General features: G+C 40.1%; 1 protein-coding gene across 3 annotated transcripts in view; it reads right to left on the bottom strand.

Moving 5' to 3' along the window:
• LOC120733723 (actin-binding LIM protein 3-like) overlaps nt 1-13,632 on the bottom strand; it is a 59,164-nt gene extending 45,532 nt beyond the window's left edge. Inside the window, exons 1-3 of one of the 3 annotated variants that reach the window (XM_040032085.1) lie at nt 13,372-13,632; nt 13,036-13,282; nt 6,995-7,162 (exon numbers count right to left, since the gene is read on the bottom strand). In XM_040032085.1, the coding sequence (XP_039888019.1) occupies nt 6,995-7,162; nt 13,036-13,054 (187 nt within the window). In that variant the 5' untranslated portion in view covers nt 13,055-13,282; nt 13,372-13,632. Of the gene's footprint in view, nt 1-6,994; nt 7,163-13,035 lie in introns of all 3 variants that reach the window. The other 2 variants (XM_040032086.1, XM_040032087.1) reach the window with 2 other exon arrangements.
• Between the last annotated feature and the right edge of the window lie 7,726 nt (nt 13,633-21,358).

The following is a 21,358-nucleotide window of genomic DNA, read 5'->3' as shown; positions in this document are numbered from 1 at the left end:
ACAGCTTTAAGTGTTTAAGGTATGCGCTAACTAAAAATAAAGACAAGACGATAGTTTATTGAATTTAAATGAAATTTGCAGATTGTTTCGGTGAAGTTTAATAAACTCCTTGCTATCTAAAATATAACAGGACACCGGAGTATATTCTCCAGCATCTCACACTTCTGATAACCAGTTGTCTGCTTGACGTTTATTCAGCTGTGTAAAAGTTGCTTTTATATTATATTTTGTGCAAAACTGGGGATCTCAGTCTGCATCATGCCTGCTTTTTCAAAGTTGCCTCACATTTGTCTTTTATTCCTTTAATTAAACAGGAAATCAAGTAGTTTAATAACAAGAAGCTTAAATGGGTACAGATGAATATATTTCACATTAACTAATTACTTTGGTTTCTTAATAAGAAAAGCAAGTGAAGTGAGAGGGGTTTGAATAAATTCTGTTTAATTAGCTCATTCATCTGCAGTTCAATCCATGTGTAGAGAGCAGTTTTTGAAACCACTTTAACTTGCACGACTTCTCACTTGACATAAATAACAATCAATAGAAATCTAATTTCTCTAACAAAGTCTCACTAATAACCCTAATTTGTGATTTGCAAAGCAATGAAATTAAGGCACTATTGAGGTTATAAAATTGTCCTGTAATCACAAGGCCTGCAGAACAGTCTATAAATATCAAGAAGTAATCTATTTATCTTCATCACAACTCCTAAGGCCCAGAACATGATTATCCATGAGTCCACTCTGATATGTACTTATGGAAAGTTGAGGGAAAAAAATTGGAGGTTGGAGGAGGGGTGCTGGAGGTGTAAGTCATCTTAACCTTACATACATATCACAGTTTTTTCATTATCAATATGTATCTTGGTTAAGGTTAGGCATTAAAAGTACTGTCAGTTAAAAGTGTTTAGGCTTAAAAAGTTTCACGGCTTGGGTTAAAATATGACACGTCTTTCAAAACTTGTTTTCCTGATTGCCGTGGTCACACCTACCTGCTTTGTGCCCATAAACATGGAAAAATTTTATTTTTTATGATTTTTTCACAAACTGCCGTGAGACTGGGCTATTCAAGAAAACAATAAAAACTATTCCCAAAGCACAGATAAATAAATTAAATATTAACCATTAAATAAATTTGCTTCGTAAACTGTATTCCCTTTTTTCACGCCCTGCTTCATCGATTTAATTGTTCCCCAGCCTTCTATTTATTCTCCCTTTAAGCGACAGGTTCAGCTGCACTTTGTCAGAGGCACTCAAGTATCCAAGTACTTTTTCTTTTTACAGCTGTTAATAGTGATTTAAAGCCTATTAGACTGAAGTGCTTCAGGTGTGAATGCATTTATCCACAAACACACGATATTGGCAGAAAGACTGCAAGTAATGATTTCTTTATTTGATGCCTGAAGCAAAGCATTGAGTGAATGAAGGAAAGATTCAAAGAAGAAAAATGAATAAGATTTAATAATAATAGATATAATGAAGATGCAAGACAAAAGGAACTCCTGGAGGTGTGGTGTGGACTGTCTCATCTTTGTGATTTGGCTTTCAGTTACACGTACAAACACAGAATACAAGCATGTATGGAAACAAACAAGGACATCAGCAAATGTTCATACAAAACCACAAAAAAGTGCTGAAAAGCAGAGCTGATACAGCGATTAATGCTTTAGTTTGCCCTTGAAGTCTGTTCTGAAGAAAGAGCCAGGCCATCCATGACTGTGTATGGCTGAGCACACACTAATGGTGATAAAATACACAGACTCTTGCTCCTGGTATGTTTCACTTGTGAAACACAAACTTGTTTTATCTTAAAGTGGGTCAGCCTTGGCAGCAAGCTTCACTAGAATCATAGGAGTCTGTTTTAAATTCATTTGAGAAGGCAAAGCACCTGCAGCTGGATGATCTATCAAAATAAATTAGTGCGTGCCGATATTTCACCGCCTTTGAGGGAAGACATTACAAGCCTTGTCTTGTCTTTTTTTCAATACAAAGGAAAATTCCGAGCCTTTCCTTATTGCCAGTGTTCGAATAGATTTACCAGAAAAGAGATGCTGGAAGGTTTTAGATGATGTAGATGGGGAAGTTTTCTTGCCTGAAAAAGCAGAGATGTCGAGGAGAGAGGATTATTTCAGACACAAGGCTCAGACAAGACAGAGGAAGACGAAGAAGAGCAAGATGGGAGTCGAGGGAGAGATTAGAGGAAGCTGAATAGAGAAAGAGCATCATATGTGAGGAGAAAGGAAAGCAGACAGCAAAGTGAAGGGATGAGGACGTAGAGAAAGATGCGGGGGGACTCTAGGGAGGTATCAATGAGGCTATTGATCTGTCCATCCAGCACACATCTACCATCCCGTCACTGTCTTCCCTCATCTATTAGCATCATCAGTTTAAGATGGATTTCCTTTTCTGTAGCCCGTCTGGATTTGCATGAGTGTGTGATCGGGACAGAAGGATCAAAGAGAAACTGATGAGGGGAAAAGGGAAAAGCACGAGTCTAATCAGTCTGTGGTCTAACTGTACAAAGGCAGAATTATGTGCTACAGCATGGATTTTGGCAGTATTGTTTGACGCTGAGGTTGTGAATAGTCAACATTTGTCAGTCAGATTTTAAATGAAATGCTGTATGAGAGATTTTCAGAGAAATCATTATGTGCAGCCACATTTTTTTTATCTGTTTTATGAAAATTCACATTGATGACAAGTATATTAGAATGTGTACAAGGCCATTTTTTTGGTACAACTTTCAGCTCTAAATTGCACATGGGATGAAGTTACTTCTGCACGGTAGTGAGCTTAAGTTTAAAAAAAATTGGTTATATACTGGACAGAGTGTTACATACAACGCTCTGACCAGTCCTCTAAAAAAGTACATCTTTACTGCTTCCATAGGAATTAAGAGGGTAAGTAGCAGAAGGTGCGGCTAATGAGATGCACTTCATTAACTGATCATAGCAGGTGCAACTCTCTCTATAACAGCAGATGTTTGCTGTTCTGTAGCATTCAGGTGTGTTAACACAGTGCCCTGGTGTTCCCAGGAGTGGAGTTTCCATCAAATTTATGCCAAGATCAGACCGTGCAATGGCTAGAAAAACTGAAAAAACCCAAGAGCTACAGACTCTACAGGTCTCAGTTAGCATACCAAATGTCAAATTTTATGATAGTACAATCAGAAAAAACTGAGAAATTATGTCTTTTTTGGAAGGGTTACCAGAAGGAAGCCTCTTCTCTCTAAAAAGAACATGGCAACACAGCTTAGGTTTGCAAAGTTGCATCCAGTGGCCACTGGACAAATGAGACCAAAGTGGAGATGTTTGGCCATAATGCACAGAGAACACAGTATATCAGCACAAACACCTCATACTAACTGTTAAGCATGGCGGTGGATGAATAAGGATTTGGGCTTGTTTTACAGCCACCGTACCTGGATACCCTGCAGTCACTGAGTCGACCATGTACCAAAGTATTCTAGAGTCAAATATGAGGACATCTGTCCAACAGCTAAAGCTTGGTCCAAACTGGGCCATACAAAATGAGAATGATCTCAAGCACAGTAGCAAATCTACAACAGAAAAAGAAAATAATTGGGTGTTGGTAAATGATATCCTGTGGTGGGACTTGAAGAGAGCTGTACATAAATGAATGCCTGTAAGCCTCGATGAACTAAAATAACTTTGTAGAAAAAGTGGTCCAAAATTCCTCCACAACCATGTAAGAGACTGATAAAGTCCTAGAAAAAATATACCTTGATGTTATTGCTGCTAAGTCACCAAATTACACAAAAAATTTACTGAATACTTGTTGAGACATTTCAATAAAACAAACTGGTTAATATTTTCACGACTAAAAGTGTCAGAAAAACCGTGCACGGTCTTTTCTTCATGCATCACATCACAGACTTCTTATACTGCCAGTCTGATCTAGATTTCTATTCTCTGACTCAATGAAAACTTATAATTAAATGTCATTAAATAGTTCCAGGTTTTCAATACGTTTAATTTATATGTCATTAAAAAGGCCCAAGATCTTGATTTCATTGCATACCACCATCACCACTAGTCACTTCACAACACATTAAAAAACAATTTGAGTCACTCTAAAATAGAGTGTAGCTGCCTCATCCATCTCACTCTAATGTCTTTGTTCCCTAAAAATACCCCTGTTCTTTCCTGAATAGTCACGTTAACAGGCAAGCTGTTTACCAAAGATGCATTGTAACTCACTGACATTCACATCTACAAAACAAAGAAGGTGGGACGAGAGAGTGACAGCACGGGAGAGCAGAAGCAAGAAGAAGATAACAAGCAGAAGAGTGGAAAAACCAGACATCTGTGTACTAAAAGCTGACGTTTTGATTCTTATCTGCTCCATCAGCTGACGTCTCCTCTGCTGATGAAGTACTAATGGACTGTGCCATTAGCTAAAAGTCATTAAGCTTACTCTGCAAGATCAATTGTCCATAATAATATGAACTTTAATATCAAACGGGACACTTCTGTCAGTACATCTGGCTTATGTCCCGTCAGGAGGAGTGAGTGCTTCAATCGAGCAGATAATCAATTATTCATCCAAACAACCAAAAGAGTCATTTCACCTCAGGCTATTTTAAGATCTGCATCTGTAAGTAATGGTGTGTGAGATAAAACATGGCGTTCCATGAAAGAAAAGAAAAAAAAATAGAAAATCCTCTTCTTCTGTTCTTTGTGACTGAGTGCATTGATGCGATGCTTCTGTCAGATCAAACAGAGAAAACTGTGTTGTCTTGCAGTATGCTTTGGGACTGTGTAGGTCCCGGCCCGTGAAAGGAGGTTAGCTGGTTGGAGTCTGACTAGGGGCTGAAAACCTGCTGACTGCACTGCTAAGCTAGCTGCTGACTGCAAAGCTGTGTTAGTGCCTTCTGTCCCACCTGCTCGCTGGTGGAGCTCAACCATGCAGAGACATCAAGTGACATATATAGTTCCGGGTTTGCACGCACAACTACATGCACAAATGCACACTGTCATGCATAAACATGTTTTTAAAAAAGCGTATAGCTGTGTTACTAAAAACAGGGCCTCACACTAAATCTAAATGATTAAATCTTTCCTCTGCTTCTTTACACCTGCATCCACTGCTTACAGCTAGGATTTATTTTTGGAGATTTGCTCACTTTATACAATTTTTTGCCTATGTGTTACTACCTTACTGCTAACCTTAGTTGCAAGAGGGTCAGTTTTTCTTTTGGAGAACAGCGATATTCATACCCATGCTACCTGTTTCACCCAGACTGTGTCTTTGTGCTATGCGAAACTAATAGGCAAAGCTAAGCTTTATCTCTGCAAGCAAGCGTGGTAAGCGTATTTTCCAAAAAAGCCGCTTCCTTAACATCGATATAATTTAATTTTCCGCTAGGGTAAATTAGAAATCCTTTATTTATTTTACTTTATGCATGGCATTGATGCAGCGCTGCAGCTCATTTTCAGTGTCAAATAAGCCACTTATAGCTCCTGTTTCTTTAAGACTTGCATCCCTGAAAGCCTCTTTTTTTTCTCATTGGCTGCCCCTCGCCTGTTTTTATGTACAGAACCCAGAGCTTATAAGCCCTGTCCCCATATAAGGAAAACCGTGGCTCATCATTCCAAGATTTCAGAGCAGTCTCAGGCATATGCGTTTGGTTCACACGAGCTAGTCTTTAAAGCTGAAAGCTCTTCAGCTGAAAGAAGAAGAAATTTTGACTTTGAGTTTTAACGGGTGTTTGAGAACCGAAGAGACCAAATGTAGTGGTTTTCAAACAACAGTGTCCCCATTCCTGCTTGAGATTGAACTGTGTTGGCAACAAGCCACAGGGTCCCAGTTTTCCACTACACTTCAATCCTCCTTAAATCGGCACTTCTGGAACTTGTTGATATGTGATTCTTTGCATGGTGGAGTTTTCCATTAATGGCTGCAGCTACAAACTGTTTATTTCAGTGTCTCCTGAGGGCCTGAAGATCACAGTCATTCAATCAGTCATTCTGTCTTTTTTTTCTTACTTTGGTGCTTTTTCGAGCATCCCCGAGAGACTGAACTCTCAGGAATGCTCAGTCAGGTGACGAATTAACCTTGTTCATTTGTAGACGTTATCATTAGACCATTTTTTTCTGAAACATTTTGCAAGAATCAAATTCTATAAGAGGACAATAAAATAAAAAACAAAAACACATTTCTTAGTATCAAGTCACCTACTGTTTTCTTTTAGTTAGTTTTTTTAGTTTTTTTTACTGGGGGCATTTTCTATTTAAAATATATGTTAAATGACTTCAAAACATTGCAGTCTTTTAAATAACTTTCTACACAGGACCTCAGTCTGTCTAAAAACACAGTTGTACATATTTCAGTCTCATTTTCTGACCAATTAACCAGGTTTTTCGTGAGTATCCAGAATTGGAACAACATGAAAAAAGGAGGAAAGTTATTTAACAGACCTTGAACAATTATGCATAGCAGTTTTCTTTACATGTGCATCTGGGTGATTTAAAATATGATATTATGCATGTTATGTGGCCGGAAAATCTGGACAGAAGTACAATGCCTTATATGTTTAAATGACCAACGATCTTTCCACTGTGCTAAATGATATTTCCTACATCAACATAATTTTTGTCTCTGGAGACAGAACTATTTTCCAAATCTGTGTCTCTAATTTGTTCTGGCTGTTCCCGGTGAAGTTGTGGTTCAGCCTCCATTTCAGTGAGCAAGAAGAAGCTAGCAATTATTCAACTGCCTTGGTTCCTTCTTGTCTGAGTAATTATTTAATATTTAAGTATGTAAATTGATGCGGATGAAATGCATTAGACCAAGACTGAAAAACAAATGAATTTAAACCCTTGTATGTAAGGGTAAGAGTGGAGTACGGAAGCAGATATAACTGTGGTGCACACTTAATGAGTTTTTTATGTGTGTGCAATGTAAAAAACAAACAAATAAATACATACATAAAGCATGTTTGTGTGTGGGTTTATTAGTTTTTTTTCTTTTACCTTTGCAAGTGAAGCAGTTAACGTGAAAGTGTGTGTTCTTCACACGCACCACCTCCCCACGACAAACCTCCCCACAGCGCTCACACACGATGGGTGAATTTCCACGGCTGGAGACGGGAGAGCTGCTGCTGCTGTTTCCTCCATAGAGGCTCGACTGGTACTGAACTGCTGGCAGAGAAAAGAAGAGAGGCAAGGATGAAAAAGCATGTTACTTGTTATCTTTTTGCTCCACAGCCTCAAAATGACAAGGTTTTAAACGCCTTTTTCAGCCAAGCATGTTGTTACAGGGATGGCAAAACAATGAATCTTAATGAATTTGAAAACAGTTTCTCAATTTTGCCTCATGAGTTAAGATGAAAGCAATCAGTTCTACAAGGCAACAATTACTTTCCAACATCAACCGCTCAAAAAAAAAACGTCAGTGTGGCCTTCAGATGACACTCTTGTTAAATGGTGCACAAACACTATGGCAACCAATCCTGTTGGATCAGTAAGTCAGAAAACATGAATAAAAACATTTACAGTAATAGAACAGACACACCAGCGTACACACTTGATTGAATGTTCACAAAACATGAAGAGATTGACTTTGTACCCAATGTCTTCAGAAGCCTCTTAGTCTGCAAGGGAGATCAGCCTGACTTACAACCATTATTATTGCAAGGCACATAGACAACATCTATCATCTGTCTTCTTCTGTCTGTCCACCATTACTATGTCCATGTCCATTATCAATGGTTAGCCATCACCAGTTTATCTGGAAGTCCCGCAGCATCTTAGCTCAGTCATTCTCAATCATCCTGGAGGGGGGTCTCACATTTTGACCTCGGGACTTCCAGGTTATACTCAGCACAGATGTTCCTCTATACTATGCCGGCCACTTGGTTATGGCGTTTCATGTATGCCCTGCCTGCTAGCATCTTGCACCCGCTGTTATGTGCTGGATTGTCTCAGGGGCATCTTTACACAGCCTGCACCCGGAGTCTTGACTGGTGTAATAGACCGCAGCCTCTATGGATCGTGCGCTCAGAGCTTGTTCCTCTGCTGCCATGATTAATGCCTCTGTGCTGCCTTTCAATCTAGCTACTGGTAGGATTTCCCAATATCAGCCACTTCTTCTATGTAAAGGTGGTCCATGCCATGCAAGGACCTGTCCTTCCATGATGGTTCCTCTTCTTGCTCCTCTTCTTTCTCAGATTTCTGCTGCCTGTGGTATTGACTAAGCAAGTGGTCAGTCGTGGTCATCTTCCTGATAATAGTGGTTCTGACAATCACTAGTCCTCCACCTACTTCCTTCCACTTAGCATACAGTCTCAGGGTGCTGGACTTCCATGCATGGAAAGCAGCTTTCTTGCCTTGATATCAGTGGCTTCTATCTCCTCCTTTGATCAGCTGATTATCCCAACAGGATATCTAACGGGCAGCAGGGCGTAGGTGTTGATGGTTGTTCTTCCCATTCGACTGACTCCACAGGATTTGCCTTAGTCTCTGCAGGTATTTGGTGGTTGCAGCTTTTCTAGCAAGCTCTTCATGTTTCCCGTTTGCCTGTGGGATTCCAAGTTCTGTCCTCTATGTCTACAATGTTGCCTTCAGGTAGTGCAATCTCCCTCAGTCCTGACTACCTTCCCTTTCCTATATATTTACTTTTTCCATTTCTAATCCTGGATGGCAGCAAACCACTGCATTGCATTTTCTGACTTAATCTTTTTGCATATGTCAATAAAGCTCTGAATGATGTCAAATCTCAACATACATGCAGAATAGCAAAGATACACACACTGCTGGAGAGAGAACAGTGCACTCTGGGGTCTTTGTGAGATTACACCTCTGTCATCCTTATGAAACTAGTCAAATCCATTTTAATGAAAAAGGCCTTTCTTTAACTTCTCCCAGACACACATGTCCATGTACCACATCTGTGTGATGAAAGGACAGCACAGGAAAAGAGCAGTGGGAGGATTAAAATTCACTGCCTGACTCATTAAATTTTGTTTTGCCATAAAAGTAAATTGCGCTCAACAGACCGTACAGCACTCTGAGCAACAATTCTACTGTATTCTGCTCAATTCAATTACATTACAGTTAATGCTGCTGCATCTCAGAGTATTATGCAATCACAGCAAACACCACGCTGGCAGGTTAAGCTGGTGACAGCAGGAGAGACACGGAAAGAGAGGGTTGTGAATCTAAAAATGTTTTCATGATAAAGAAAAGGTAAAACTGGGACAAAAATGTTTCCTAACAAATTGTATCATCAAGTACACGTGTGTGTGTGTGTGTGTGTGTGTGTGTGTGTGTGTGTGTGTGTGTGTGTGTGTGTGTGTGTGTGTGTGTGTGTGTGTGTGTGTGTATATCACAGAAGCTGGCATTGGTTTTGTAGCCAGATGGCAGCACAAGAACTGGAACAACAGACATAGAAAGATTTGAGCCACCTGTGTGTGGCTGAGAAATTAAATGTGTTACTGTGTGCGTGTGTGTGTGTGTGTGTGTGTGTTATTAGCAGGTTTAAGTGATCTAAATTTTGGAATTTGAACTCGTGCTGTGTGCGTGTACTGTATATGCAGTGTGTGTGTGTGTGTGTGTATGTAGCATGGGTACTGCTTTCTTGATAATGGAGATAGGAAAAGTTCTGTCCACACAACAAATAACTGCTCTGTATAACATTTGCTTCTTTAAGCAATACATGACCAATACAATAATCAAAAATATCTGTTTTTATTCAAAAAGGGCGGTCTTCCTAACATATTACCCTGACTAAAACTTTCAGGAATTTGCAGATTTGTGATGAAAAATAAGAGGCTCCCATTGGAGGAAAGGAAATGAAGGAGCTAGTTAAAGGAAATTAACATCACATGACATTATTACTATTTAATAATGATGATAATACTGACAATAACACCAGAGTGCAGTGAAAAAATACATTTTCTTTCCAGTTACAGATGAGAGAATCGCTGTATCATTTATATATACAGTCAGAGCCACCTCATTAGGTACCCTGTGTACCCCTTAATGCAACCTGCTGAAGCTCAAACTGAGCATCAGAAAGAAGAAAAAATGTGATTTAAGTGACTCTGAATTCAGCATGGTTGTTGTGCCAGTCTGGTCTGAGTTTTCCACAAACTGCTGATAAACTGGCATTTTAAAGATAAAATATCCAGTGAGTGGCAGCTCTCTGGGAGAAAATGCCTTATTGATGTCAGAGGTCAGAGGAGAATTGCCACATTCCTTCAAGCTGATAGGAAGGCAACAGTCGATGAAATAACCTTTCGTTACAGCTAAAGTATGCAGAGGATAGTCTTAAAATGCATAGCACCTCAAACCTTGAAGCTGATGGGCTACAGCAGCAGAAGACCACACCAGGTGCAGTTCCTGTAAGCTAAGAAAAGGAAACTAAGGCTACAGTTCACACCAAAATTGACAATAATAAAACTGGAAAATGTTTTCCTGATAATGAGCCCGATTTCTGCTGCAGCATTTGGATGGCAGGGTCAGAATGTGATGTAAACAACATCTTTACATCACAATTCAGGTGGTGGTGGCGTTATGGTGTGTGCGGGGCCTTTTCTCGGACCCCTTAGTACCACCTCAGCATCATTTAAACGCCACAGCCAACCTGAATATTGCTGCTGACCATGTGGATGTTTTTGTGACCTCAGTGTGCTCATCTTCAAAACTCAAATCATCTCAAACTGGTTTCTGGAATGTCACAATGGGTCTAAATGGCCTCCGCAAGTCCCAGATCAAAATCCAACAGAGTAACTTTTAGATGTAGTAAAACAGGAGATTTACATCGTGGATGTGCAGCCAAAAAATCTGCAACAACTGTGTGATGCCATGAAATCCACATGGACCAAAATGTCTGAGGGATGTTTCGTGCACCTTGTTGAATCTATACCATGAAAAAGTAAGTCAGTTCTGAAGGCAAAAGCGATGCAACCCAGTAACAGGCAGGTGTACCTTGTGTAATGGCTGGTGAGTGTTATTGATATCACGGATGTATGATGCTGATAAATTATTAAAAGTAACTAGAATTTCCAATCTCTCTCTCACTTGGCATTTGCCAGAGAAGACCAGAACTGGCAGGTCCACCAGAGGTGCTGTTCTCTTCACAGACATCTGCATATCCTTGGTGAATGCCAACTGAGCTGCATTGTGCTTGATTGTGAGCACAGATCCCATTAGAGAACATCAGCATCTCATGCAATGCTCATGGAGTCTGTTTGTAATAGTTAGGTCAGAAACATGCACATGAATTGCTCGCTAGAGGTCATTTAGTAGGGCTCTGGCAATGCCAGGCCTCCTGTTTTTATTCAAACCACAGCTGCGTTCAGTACTCCTCATTTCGCCCAGTCACTCTGGAGACTGTGCTGAGAGACACAGCAAACCTTCTCATAAAACCACGTATGAATACGTGCTGGAGCTGGACTACATGTGCAATCTCAATGAGCAGCAGACATCATCTGGTGCTAAAAGAATTGACAAGGACACCAGCAAGAAGCCGAAGTACAGAAAGGAGGTCAGGAAGGATAAAAAGAGACCACAACAGTGCACCTGTTGTTGCATTCAGCTGCACTAAAGCAGGTGAAATGCTTTCTGACTGGTCAGATTTATGAAGTTTAACTGATTTCATGTTATATTGTGATGATCAAGAGTTCCCTTTATTATTTTTGAGGAGTGCATTAGTGACCCCTTGAAAATAAAATGGCACAAATGATGCCTAATATGCAGTAACTCATAAGTAAAACCACTGAAATTTTTACGTTTGTATAATTGAGACCTCATGATGGGTCCCAACGAACGACTGGAAACCACTGATTGAACAAGTTAAATTATTTGAATAGTTGAGTTGCAGTAGAGTTGAGATATCCAGTGATTCACACAAAGCATGCAAAAAATATAAAAAACATCTAAAGCATGAATCATTTAACAGTCTGGGGATCCATCCGATTTATCTCGTGACTTCATAAGTCACCCCAGTTATTCTGCTCTGTTTGAAAGCGTCTCATGTTTATTCTGACCTGTGACTTCATTGGTAAAAAGCATGAATATACCAATAAAGCTCTGAACCAAATCAGCCAGCAAACAGATAATCCTCTTCTTTTCTGTGGCAGAGTTTGTGGGGGTTACAGTCACTCAGCTGGGGGTGGCCTCAGCTATACTGACATGGTACTACTTGTACAAGTGTAGCACCACCAAAGCCCTTATAAGGTTAACTATTCCCTGTGGTGGGAGGTATAAAATTGAATGGCTGCTAGGAGGAGAAGGCAGCTGCTTGGTAGCTCTTACTGGAAAGCACTGTGTAGAAGCAGCAGATCCACTTTGTTCTATGTTCCTTCAGAGATACAATTCTGGGATTAGGTGGTTTCACATTAATAAAAAACCTGCTTTTATTTGGTGCTATGTTGAGTCACTGATGCATTTTAATATGTGCACCCAGCACAGTGTCAACTACAGATGAGCTCTTTTGTCTTCCAGCTATCAAAGAACAGCAGGCTTCTTCTCTCCAAAATACATCTGACAATACATCTGACAAGCCATCACAAAGTCTTCTGAACGTCTTACTTGTATTGACTACAAAAATGATGTCTCTCTTTCACACACACACACACACACACACACACACACACACACACACACACACACAAAGAATAATAGAATAAGAATAATAACAATAAAATCTGCCTCAAAAAGTAAATGTTCGAGTAGTGATTTTAAATATTGGGTCAATAAAAGGAAACAGCCTGCTGGGTGATATGACTTTGGAAATTTCTCTACTGTTGGAGTCCTTCATGAGTCAGTTCATACTGCTGACAGTCCTCAGATCTGGCAATGACATTGAGGAAAACATTGATGAATCCGATCTATAACCAATATCATGCTCTGTTTCAAAATGCCACAGCCAAAAAAAAGCTAGTTAACAGCCTGTCAATAAGTGAGCCAGTGATCAATAACCTTGGCGAGGGGCTCTTTATGTCTACTTCAAGCTAAGCCCTCTCAGGACACTGTGGTATTGATCAGGCAGATTCGCGCACACTGCTTACCGTCCGTCGGTCCGCTCATGGTGCGAAGTTAATTCCCAGAAGCTTGAATGAGAGTCGCCCCGGGCTCTGGAGCAGATCAGTTAAACCTCGAGTGGCAGGGCAAAAGCTCCGAATATGACAACTCTCTCGTTCCCCGTCCGACTTAAAACTCTCCCTCCCTCACTCTGCCTCAGCCTTGAAAGGGCTTTCCCTGCTCCTCCCGGGCAGAGGATTACTGTCAGGCGGCGGATCGCGCTGCCTCTCCACCCTGCGTAAAGGCAGGAATTAAATGGAAACTGACGATTTACTACTTCTCCTCAAGCTTACAGCTTCTTCTGCCTCCTCCACCTCACAAACCTCAGTGGTCCTCGGTTCCGGTGCAGACGTGTCCATTGCAAACTGTTCTGTCACAGCAGCGCCTCTGAGGTCGCCTGTAAACCGGTGCGCTCCGGCGTCAGGGCTGAAATGCTGGATGCTGAGTTTCTGGGGGTGTTCGCAGACTCTGGAGATGCCGGAGCATCTTTGGCCGGGCAAGGCCGGGGCTTTTCTCGCGATGAGAGAGCGCCGAACAGCGTCCGAATTCCAAAGTGCGTCAAAAATAGTCAATAGTCGTGCCTATATTTTTGTGAACATTTCTATCAGCTTTGCTTCGGTGTTTCTTCGCCTTTGCTCTTTTATATTCCAGTCAACAAATGTGCATCTTTTTTTTTTTTTTACACTTATTTTAAATTTGTACCTCATTTTTAGCTCCACAGGGGGTGTAAAGAGTGGAAATTCTAGTCATACGTATTTAAATTAGATTAATTTTGTAGCGGATAAGTGATTCTGGCGAACAAATTATTTCTGAAGTTCCGCGTACCAAGGATTAAAACGAAAAAAATATGAACTATTAATAGTTTATGACTTTGATTCCAACTATTAAGTGTAAATTCCCACACGTAGTGAAGTAGCTGTCGTTACTGGTTTACAGTCGCTTATGTCGGGTATATGAGCTAAATTTGGACACCCAAGTTTGTGAGTGCCATTACCTGAGAACGAGGCAACGTAGGATTTTGAAATGTACACCATACGTGCATTTACTAAAAAATCCCAGAGGAGAAGAATCTCGACCTCAAGGTCAAGGTCAGAGTTCAACTTTTCTGAAAATCACCTAGGATTTTCACATTTATACCACAGATGCAACTGTCTACTAGTTCATGCACCTATTTGATAAGTACAGCTATGAGGAGGCTGGGCTGCCTATATTTTTCTTACTTGTGTTCAAGTACAGTTCTGAGCCTGGTTCTGCAAGATATTTTTTCCTGTGTTAAAAGGGCTGGGCGGGCTGTATGATTGTTGGGAGATTTTTTTATAATATTGAAGTGTCTTTACCTTGCAGTATAAGGTGCCTTGAGGCAACTGTTGTTAATAAAACAGAATTAAATTGAATTGAATTATTCCATGAATAGATAATTCTATTAATGTATAGCTAAATAAATAGCTAAAAAATTGACAGGACAGACCAAAGAAAATATTATCTGTAGATATAGAGAAACACCAAGAGGTGGCAGTGTATGTCTAGAAAAAAAGCACTGCACTATTAGTAAAGTCTATAAGTTTGGATAATATTAAAGTAAGATGTGACAAAAAGAGAGAAGAAAAAGTGAACATAGCTGGAATGCATTTATTATTGTCCATAGAAGAAGAACTGGGTATATTTTTGATGCCGCTGAACAAAATCACAGGAATATTTGGATTTATTTGGTATATTCTACTACTCTTTGAATTGCCAAACAGGTGTTCTATATATATATTTCTTTTGAAGACTTTGGCATGTGATTGTTCTCTCCTGCAGGCAGCAGCCCTCCAACCAAAACATGTTTATACTGTTAACTCTCAGTCTGTCCTGGCTCACTTCCCTGTAATTGAGAAACAATGCACAGGATATTTCCTGCAAATGCTGAAACTCATCTAACCTCTACTGCAAAGATGAAGTAAAAATAAAGTCGGGGAACGCCTAAGCTCAAAATCTAACAATCCTCAGTATATTAAACCTGGCTGAGGTGTGTGTTTAGTTTTTGATCAGTTTTAAGACATTAGCAGCAGCAGAGGTTTGAATCCTCCTGGGAGATCGCTGCCGTGTCTGCAGCGGCTGCACTCAGAATCAAAAGGTCAAAGCTTTGAGTGTCTGCTCATGCCTTCAATCGTGAGTCCACCAAGGTCAAAAAAACAATATGTCATGCATGCAGTTTGTGTGTCTCCGGCGACTCTCAGATGTGATTAATGACCCATTGTTAAGTCAGTCTGTCAGTTTAAAAGCAGTTGGGAAGAACTGAAGTACACAGTTAGGCAAGTGCACCGTGCGTGTTTGTCTAGTTCATTGATTTTCTACAGTTAGCTGATGTATTATGTTCCAAAAGAGGACGCATCTGTTGTTTGTAAAAGATGAAATTACACTGTTTTTGGTCAGAGCAGACACGCTGAGAGGAAGTTAAAACAGTAAGATCATCTGAACAACGGGATTTATGTACATGCATAGGAATATTGTATATCAAGAAGGAAGAAACAGCATACTGACCATTATATGTGTAAATATAGATCGTTACATAAATGTTAGTACTGGTGTTAGCACTGTTGTCTTAAAGTAAGCAAGTCCGGAGTTCGACTCCACCTCTGGTCAGAGGCCTTTCTGAGTTTGTTTAGTTCTCTGCGTGTGCTCCCACAGCCATGCCTTCCAATACCTCCCACAGACATACAATTATTGTGAATGTGAGTTTGTCTCTATGTCTTTTCCTGCATCAGGCTGCAGACCTGTCCAGGGTGTACCCCGCCTTTCTCCCTGTGGTACCTCGGACAGGCTGTGGTCAGATAAATTGAAATTTCATTATATCCTCTGGACTAAAGCAGAAATGGACAAGTGCTGTTTTCAGCGCTCAGTTGAAAAATTGCATCTCTGATGGTATGGGGTGCATTAGTGCCTATGAAATTGACAATTTGTGCATCTGGAAAGGCACCGTTGGTTTTAGTACAACAAATGCTCCCATCTACCAACAGAAGGATCACAGGCTTACCTCTTTTTCAGTGAATGCCTTCTGTATTTCAGCATGACAATGCTAGACAGTATACTGCATATACAGCAGCAGGGCTTATAGTAGAAGAGTAGAACGTGTTAGGACGTCATGGAATTAAAAATAAAACAAAGAAAATCCAGAACTGTTGAGCAACTGCATCTTATATCAGATAAGAATGGGAAATTTCTCTCCCGCAAGTCCAGCAGCTGGTCTTTTCAGTTCCCAGATGTTTACAGACTGTTTTTAAAAGAAGAGGGGACGCTACACAGTGGTAAACAAGGGCAATGTCCTAACGTGTCGGTGCCATCAAACCATGTGCTTATTTTTTGGTGCATTTTCTTGGCTTAAACATTTGATATGTTTTCTATTTTCTACTCTGAATAAATGTGGGTCTATGAGATTTGGATTCTGTTGCATTGTTTTCATTTACATTTGACACTTTTTTGGAAATGGGCTTTCAGATTCAAATCTCTGAGTGATATCATTCGTGTTGTTTCTGCACCACATTTTGTGTTACACACAGTTAGACAACAGAAAATCAGCAGGATTGACAGTGTCATAAAGAGGGCGCTGCTGTTTTATTGCAAGCAGTTCCACCACTTCCCCTGCGCAGTACAGAAGCTTACGGGATGGAGCAAATAAGAGACAGACAGAAGTACAAAGATTGTGTTGTGCCTTAGCAACAAGTCACCACATCCTCCTGGACAGGAAGTAACTGGCTTTGAAGGAAATATGACATAACACCTACCTATAAACAGCTCTGCAGTAACAGTAACATTTACCCTTACTACTGTTTCATTTACTTGCACAGTTCTAAACATGATAATGCCAATACTATTAGTAAATAATAATGGTAACTTCATTAAATAATAATAGTAAAGAAACAAACTGCAAACACAATACTGATATTGTATTCATTGTAAAATTGCTTATGACCTCATCTGTCAGTTATAAATAATTTATGACAGTAAATTCTTTTTGCTCTGTTTTTGGTCTCTACCAACAGAAGGGATTGTGAAGGTCTTTATCTGCTGAATGCTTCTCTGTGTTTAGATGTGACCTTGTGCTATTTCTGTTCAATGTATAGCATACAGTGGGTGTTTCAAGCGTTCTTGCTCAAAATAGCTTCCCGATGAGATCAGTGAGGATGAAATAAAACGTTTAACCCACTGACATAGACAAAATCAGCCAAATCACCCGTGTAATGGATAAGCAAACTCACGGGTGGATGATGGTTGAGCAACAGGCCTCTTTGAAGTCAGAATTGCAGGCTTGCAGCCCTAACAAGGTTTTTCTTTTCACCGTCCATTTTGCTGTGTAAAAAACCCTTAAAACTGTTTGAGAATAATTCTGTGCAATTGCTTCAAAACCTTTATTTACAGGAACACACACAGAAAAGTGAGACTGTGCACTCTTTGCACTTTTTGGTTTTGCAACTACTTTTACCTTTAACCCATAAAGTTGTCTTCACAAAGACTGGGTATTCTGTGTGTCTATTTATAGCAGAAAGGAGACACAAGTCTGTACATAAAGTCACACTGTGGAGACTTTCTTCCCATCTGAAGACAAAAATTATGATCTTGACTTCAAGGAACAAGGCCTTGGTACATATGTGTTTACTTGTGAGTTCATCAGTCAGGAAATGAAACAAGTTGAAGGTGAGGTCAAGGCTATTGTGTGTTTCAGTATAATAAGTGATCCGCCTCTGCTTCCTTCATTAAAGGGTCGTAAGTGGACTCTGTGGGTCAGGATTCTGTTCTTTATTGAAGGATTTGTTACATAAATCATAATCCAGAGATCAAGAGTTACAACATACGCCCTAAAAGCTTCAGATTTATAGATATACGGGATTAAAATATGCCTGAAAAATCAAAAGGTGATGCTAATTATATATCATGCAGACATCCCCTGCAGCTGTCTTTTGTCTTACCTCGGGGCTTTCAATGAGTGTCTTTTTCATGAGTTCCATCATAACTGCTTGTTTGTGTTATGCTAGTCTACAATGTGCAGATTAAAATGCAGTGAATAATTTGGCTCAGAAACAGCTGTATTTCTCACAGCTTCTTGAAAAGCTTGTGGTACTGAAATTTTCTCTGGTAGTGGAGTAGAACCATCGCCCTTGGCTGACTGCCACTTTCTTTTCACACATTGTTCAAACCTGGATGCCGAGCGAGTTTTTCACAGCTTTGGTTTTTATCCTTAGTCGTTCTAGCAGCTGTGTTTGGACAGATAGGAATTCTCTCAGCCTTTGGTCTACGGAGGCATAGCAGGCGAGTGCAGCAAGTAATGTGTCTTTGCCTGCTGTGCACCAAAGAGGAAGGTGAAACTCGGGAAGTGACAAACAGCACTTAAAATGTGTTCATTCGCACAGAACCCGTGGAGCTTAGAGATACAACCAGTTTTAAATCACGCTGAAACACGAAAACCGATGAAGATTTCCTCTGACGAGCAAAAATACCAAACATTCCTCACACCCAGCTTCTCCAATGTGATGATTTGTTGTAAACGACATGTAAAACGCTAACATGCACTATGACAAGTAGTCTGAGTAGAAAAGAAAAAAACTGTTGCATGCTTGCATTTTAGTCTTAACTGAAGCATGTGCAAAAGTCTTGAGTCAGCCATCATTTCTTCACCTTTTGCTTCCAAAGAGCCAGACTTTCTGGAAATAGAAAAAAAAAAAGGTTTTCTGAAGGGCTTTCAAAATGTTTCATTAAGGGTTGTTTTTAACTCATTTTCTGTTGTGTCATATATAAGATAACACTTGGCAAAGAACCAATTTTAAATTGTATATTTAGTCTCTATATTTAGCCTGTCACAAAAACACAACATTTCTGACCAGTTCTTTAGGTGAAAAACAGCTAAGAAAAATGCCAAAGATAACAGTTACAGATAACACAAAATAGGATTTATATACCAACAAGTTGATTCTCAAAAAGCTATTAGCCAAAACCTTTGCATATCTCCGTATGATGTGCAAAGACAAAAGAAGTGGCAGGCCTACAAGCTATCTACAAGCAGATATCTACAGTATCTGAAATTCATGTCTTCAGGAAATAGGGAAAAGAAAGATGGCTGGTTAGGATAGAGATACAACGGTGAGTGTCTACAGCCATTTGTAAAACATGCTGGAGGCTCTGTTATGGTCTGGCAGTGCATTTCAGCCAGTGTTGTTGGGGATCTTGTCAAAATTCATGGAATTATTAACATAGAAAAGTATGATCAGACTTTAATCCAACATGGAATACCATCTGGAAAGTGTCTGGCTGGCAATATTTCATCATGACAATGATTCCAAACATAATGCCAGTGAAGTAAAAGCATACCTGGACAAAAAAAAAACAACACAGTGGAACACCATTACTCATGGATTGGCCTAATCAGAGCCCAGATCTCAACATTATTGAAGCAGTGAGGGATCATCTTGACAGAGAACAAAACAAAAGGCAGCCAGCGTCCAAAGAAGAGCTTTGAGTGTCCTTCAAGGAGCCCGGAGAACAATTCCCGAAGAGTGCCAGGAATGCCAAGAAAGCTTGCAGATGAGAGTTGGAATAAAGGTGGTCATATCAAATATTGACTTTCTGTCTCATTAGAATTGTTGCACACGTTTCAGTAAATTGCTGCACCTATTTTTGCACTTTCCACAGAAAACGAACATGATAAATGATTTGGAAACGAAATGGATATAAGCATGGCTACACTGTCTATAGGTTAAGGTGTTTTTTTAAATTCACCAAAAAAAAAGTCCACAGTATCAAGTAAACCGCGTGTGAGGCCGTCCCTTACAAATCTGTTGAAATGTGGAAACACTTGATGCATCCGGCCGTCCCGAAGAGATTAAACTGCTGACAACTGTTTGCAAATGGTGCTTGAAAATGGAAGACAAATGACACAAGTGGGAAGAAAGTACCCAGAGGGGGTGAAATTGAGGAGAGATGAAAGATGAATGGCAGAGATACACACAGGGGAGAAAAGAAGAAGCTAAAGAGTTATGAGTGAAAAGGCAGAGGAGGCTAGGGAAAGTGGAGAGAGTGATGAGGCCGGGCAGAAAGAGTGAAAGAGCGGACAAAATGAGAGAAGGTGAGTGATGGAAAAAAGAAAGGAAGAGAAAGAACAACAGCAACCTGATGAGAGGATGGATGAGGGGAGGAAAAGAAAAGCGCTGACGGGCAGAAAGACTGTTTTTCTTTCTGCTCGTGTGCTTCGTTCCTGTTCTGGATACCTGTCAACACAGAAAGAGCCACCTTTTTTGAACACACATACAGGTGGTACTGTACATGGACCCCTGCATATATGTGTATGTATGAAACTTGTGTGATAGCTCAAAAAGCAAATGAAGAGATGGCCATTTTCTCATTTAAATGCATTCTGTGTTTGTGACCCTGTGTTTTTTTACCAACTTGTTTAACTCTAACCTAGCTTCAGGGATTACGTCAATCATCTGTCAGCACAGCAGGTCCAGCAAAGTAGAGGGGATGTTTGTTTTTATGTGTTTCAATGCACATATCAGCCTGGCTGAGGTATTGAAAGGTAGTCTAACTGAAGTCCCATGTGGCAGTCAGAGCAGCTCAGTCTTCTGTGTGTTGTGGTTTCTGGGTGTAGTTCTGTAAAAAAGAAAATAGAGCTTTCATGACATTTCTCACAACAAGTCTCTGTGGGTTTTTCCATTCACCGGCACTCTTTCGCTTTTTCCTGGATTGCACACATGCAGTTCCTGTCCTTGACTCCTCTCCTCACATCCTAATTCCTTCCACCACTGCAGAGTTGGTGAGGAAGAGATAGGAGAAGGGAGGAGTCATTAAAAAAAAACAAGTAATTCTCACTTTGGAGCCTCATTTTGAAGCATTGTGAAAAGAACATGACTTTTGGCCAGCTGCACCTTTTTTTAAACCCTACTGCAGCCATAGATCTCAGGCATTATAGAGGTCAGAAGATGTTATATAATTAGGGCTACTTTACATTCAATTCACAACATAGTACAATGCGACTATCACTGTTTTTAAATGTACACAGGCACTCAAACAATGAAGGGTAACTGAACAACTGAAGCAACAAATGAATAAAAGGTCCTTTGAAGGTCCTCTTTACACTTTATTTTGCATATTGTGTGCCATCCCTCTTTAATACACTGAAGCCATGGAGTACTGTGATAGATTTCTGGGTCACTAGCAGGAGGAGAGAGGACACAAGAAGGAATAAAAAAGAGAAATGAGAAAAGCCTTGGGTCTTTTTCTGGAAAGAGAGATTGCTTCAGACTTTTTCAGGTGTAATTTTTGGTGGTTGAGCAACAGAGT

Source organism: Simochromis diagramma, unplaced genomic scaffold (genome assembly GCF_900408965.1).
Source record: "Simochromis diagramma unplaced genomic scaffold, fSimDia1.1 OVJJ01000216.1, whole genome shotgun sequence".
Taxonomy (NCBI): Eukaryota; Metazoa; Chordata; class Actinopteri; order Cichliformes; family Cichlidae; genus Simochromis; species Simochromis diagramma.
This window is presented reverse-complemented; position numbering and strand designations above follow the sequence as displayed.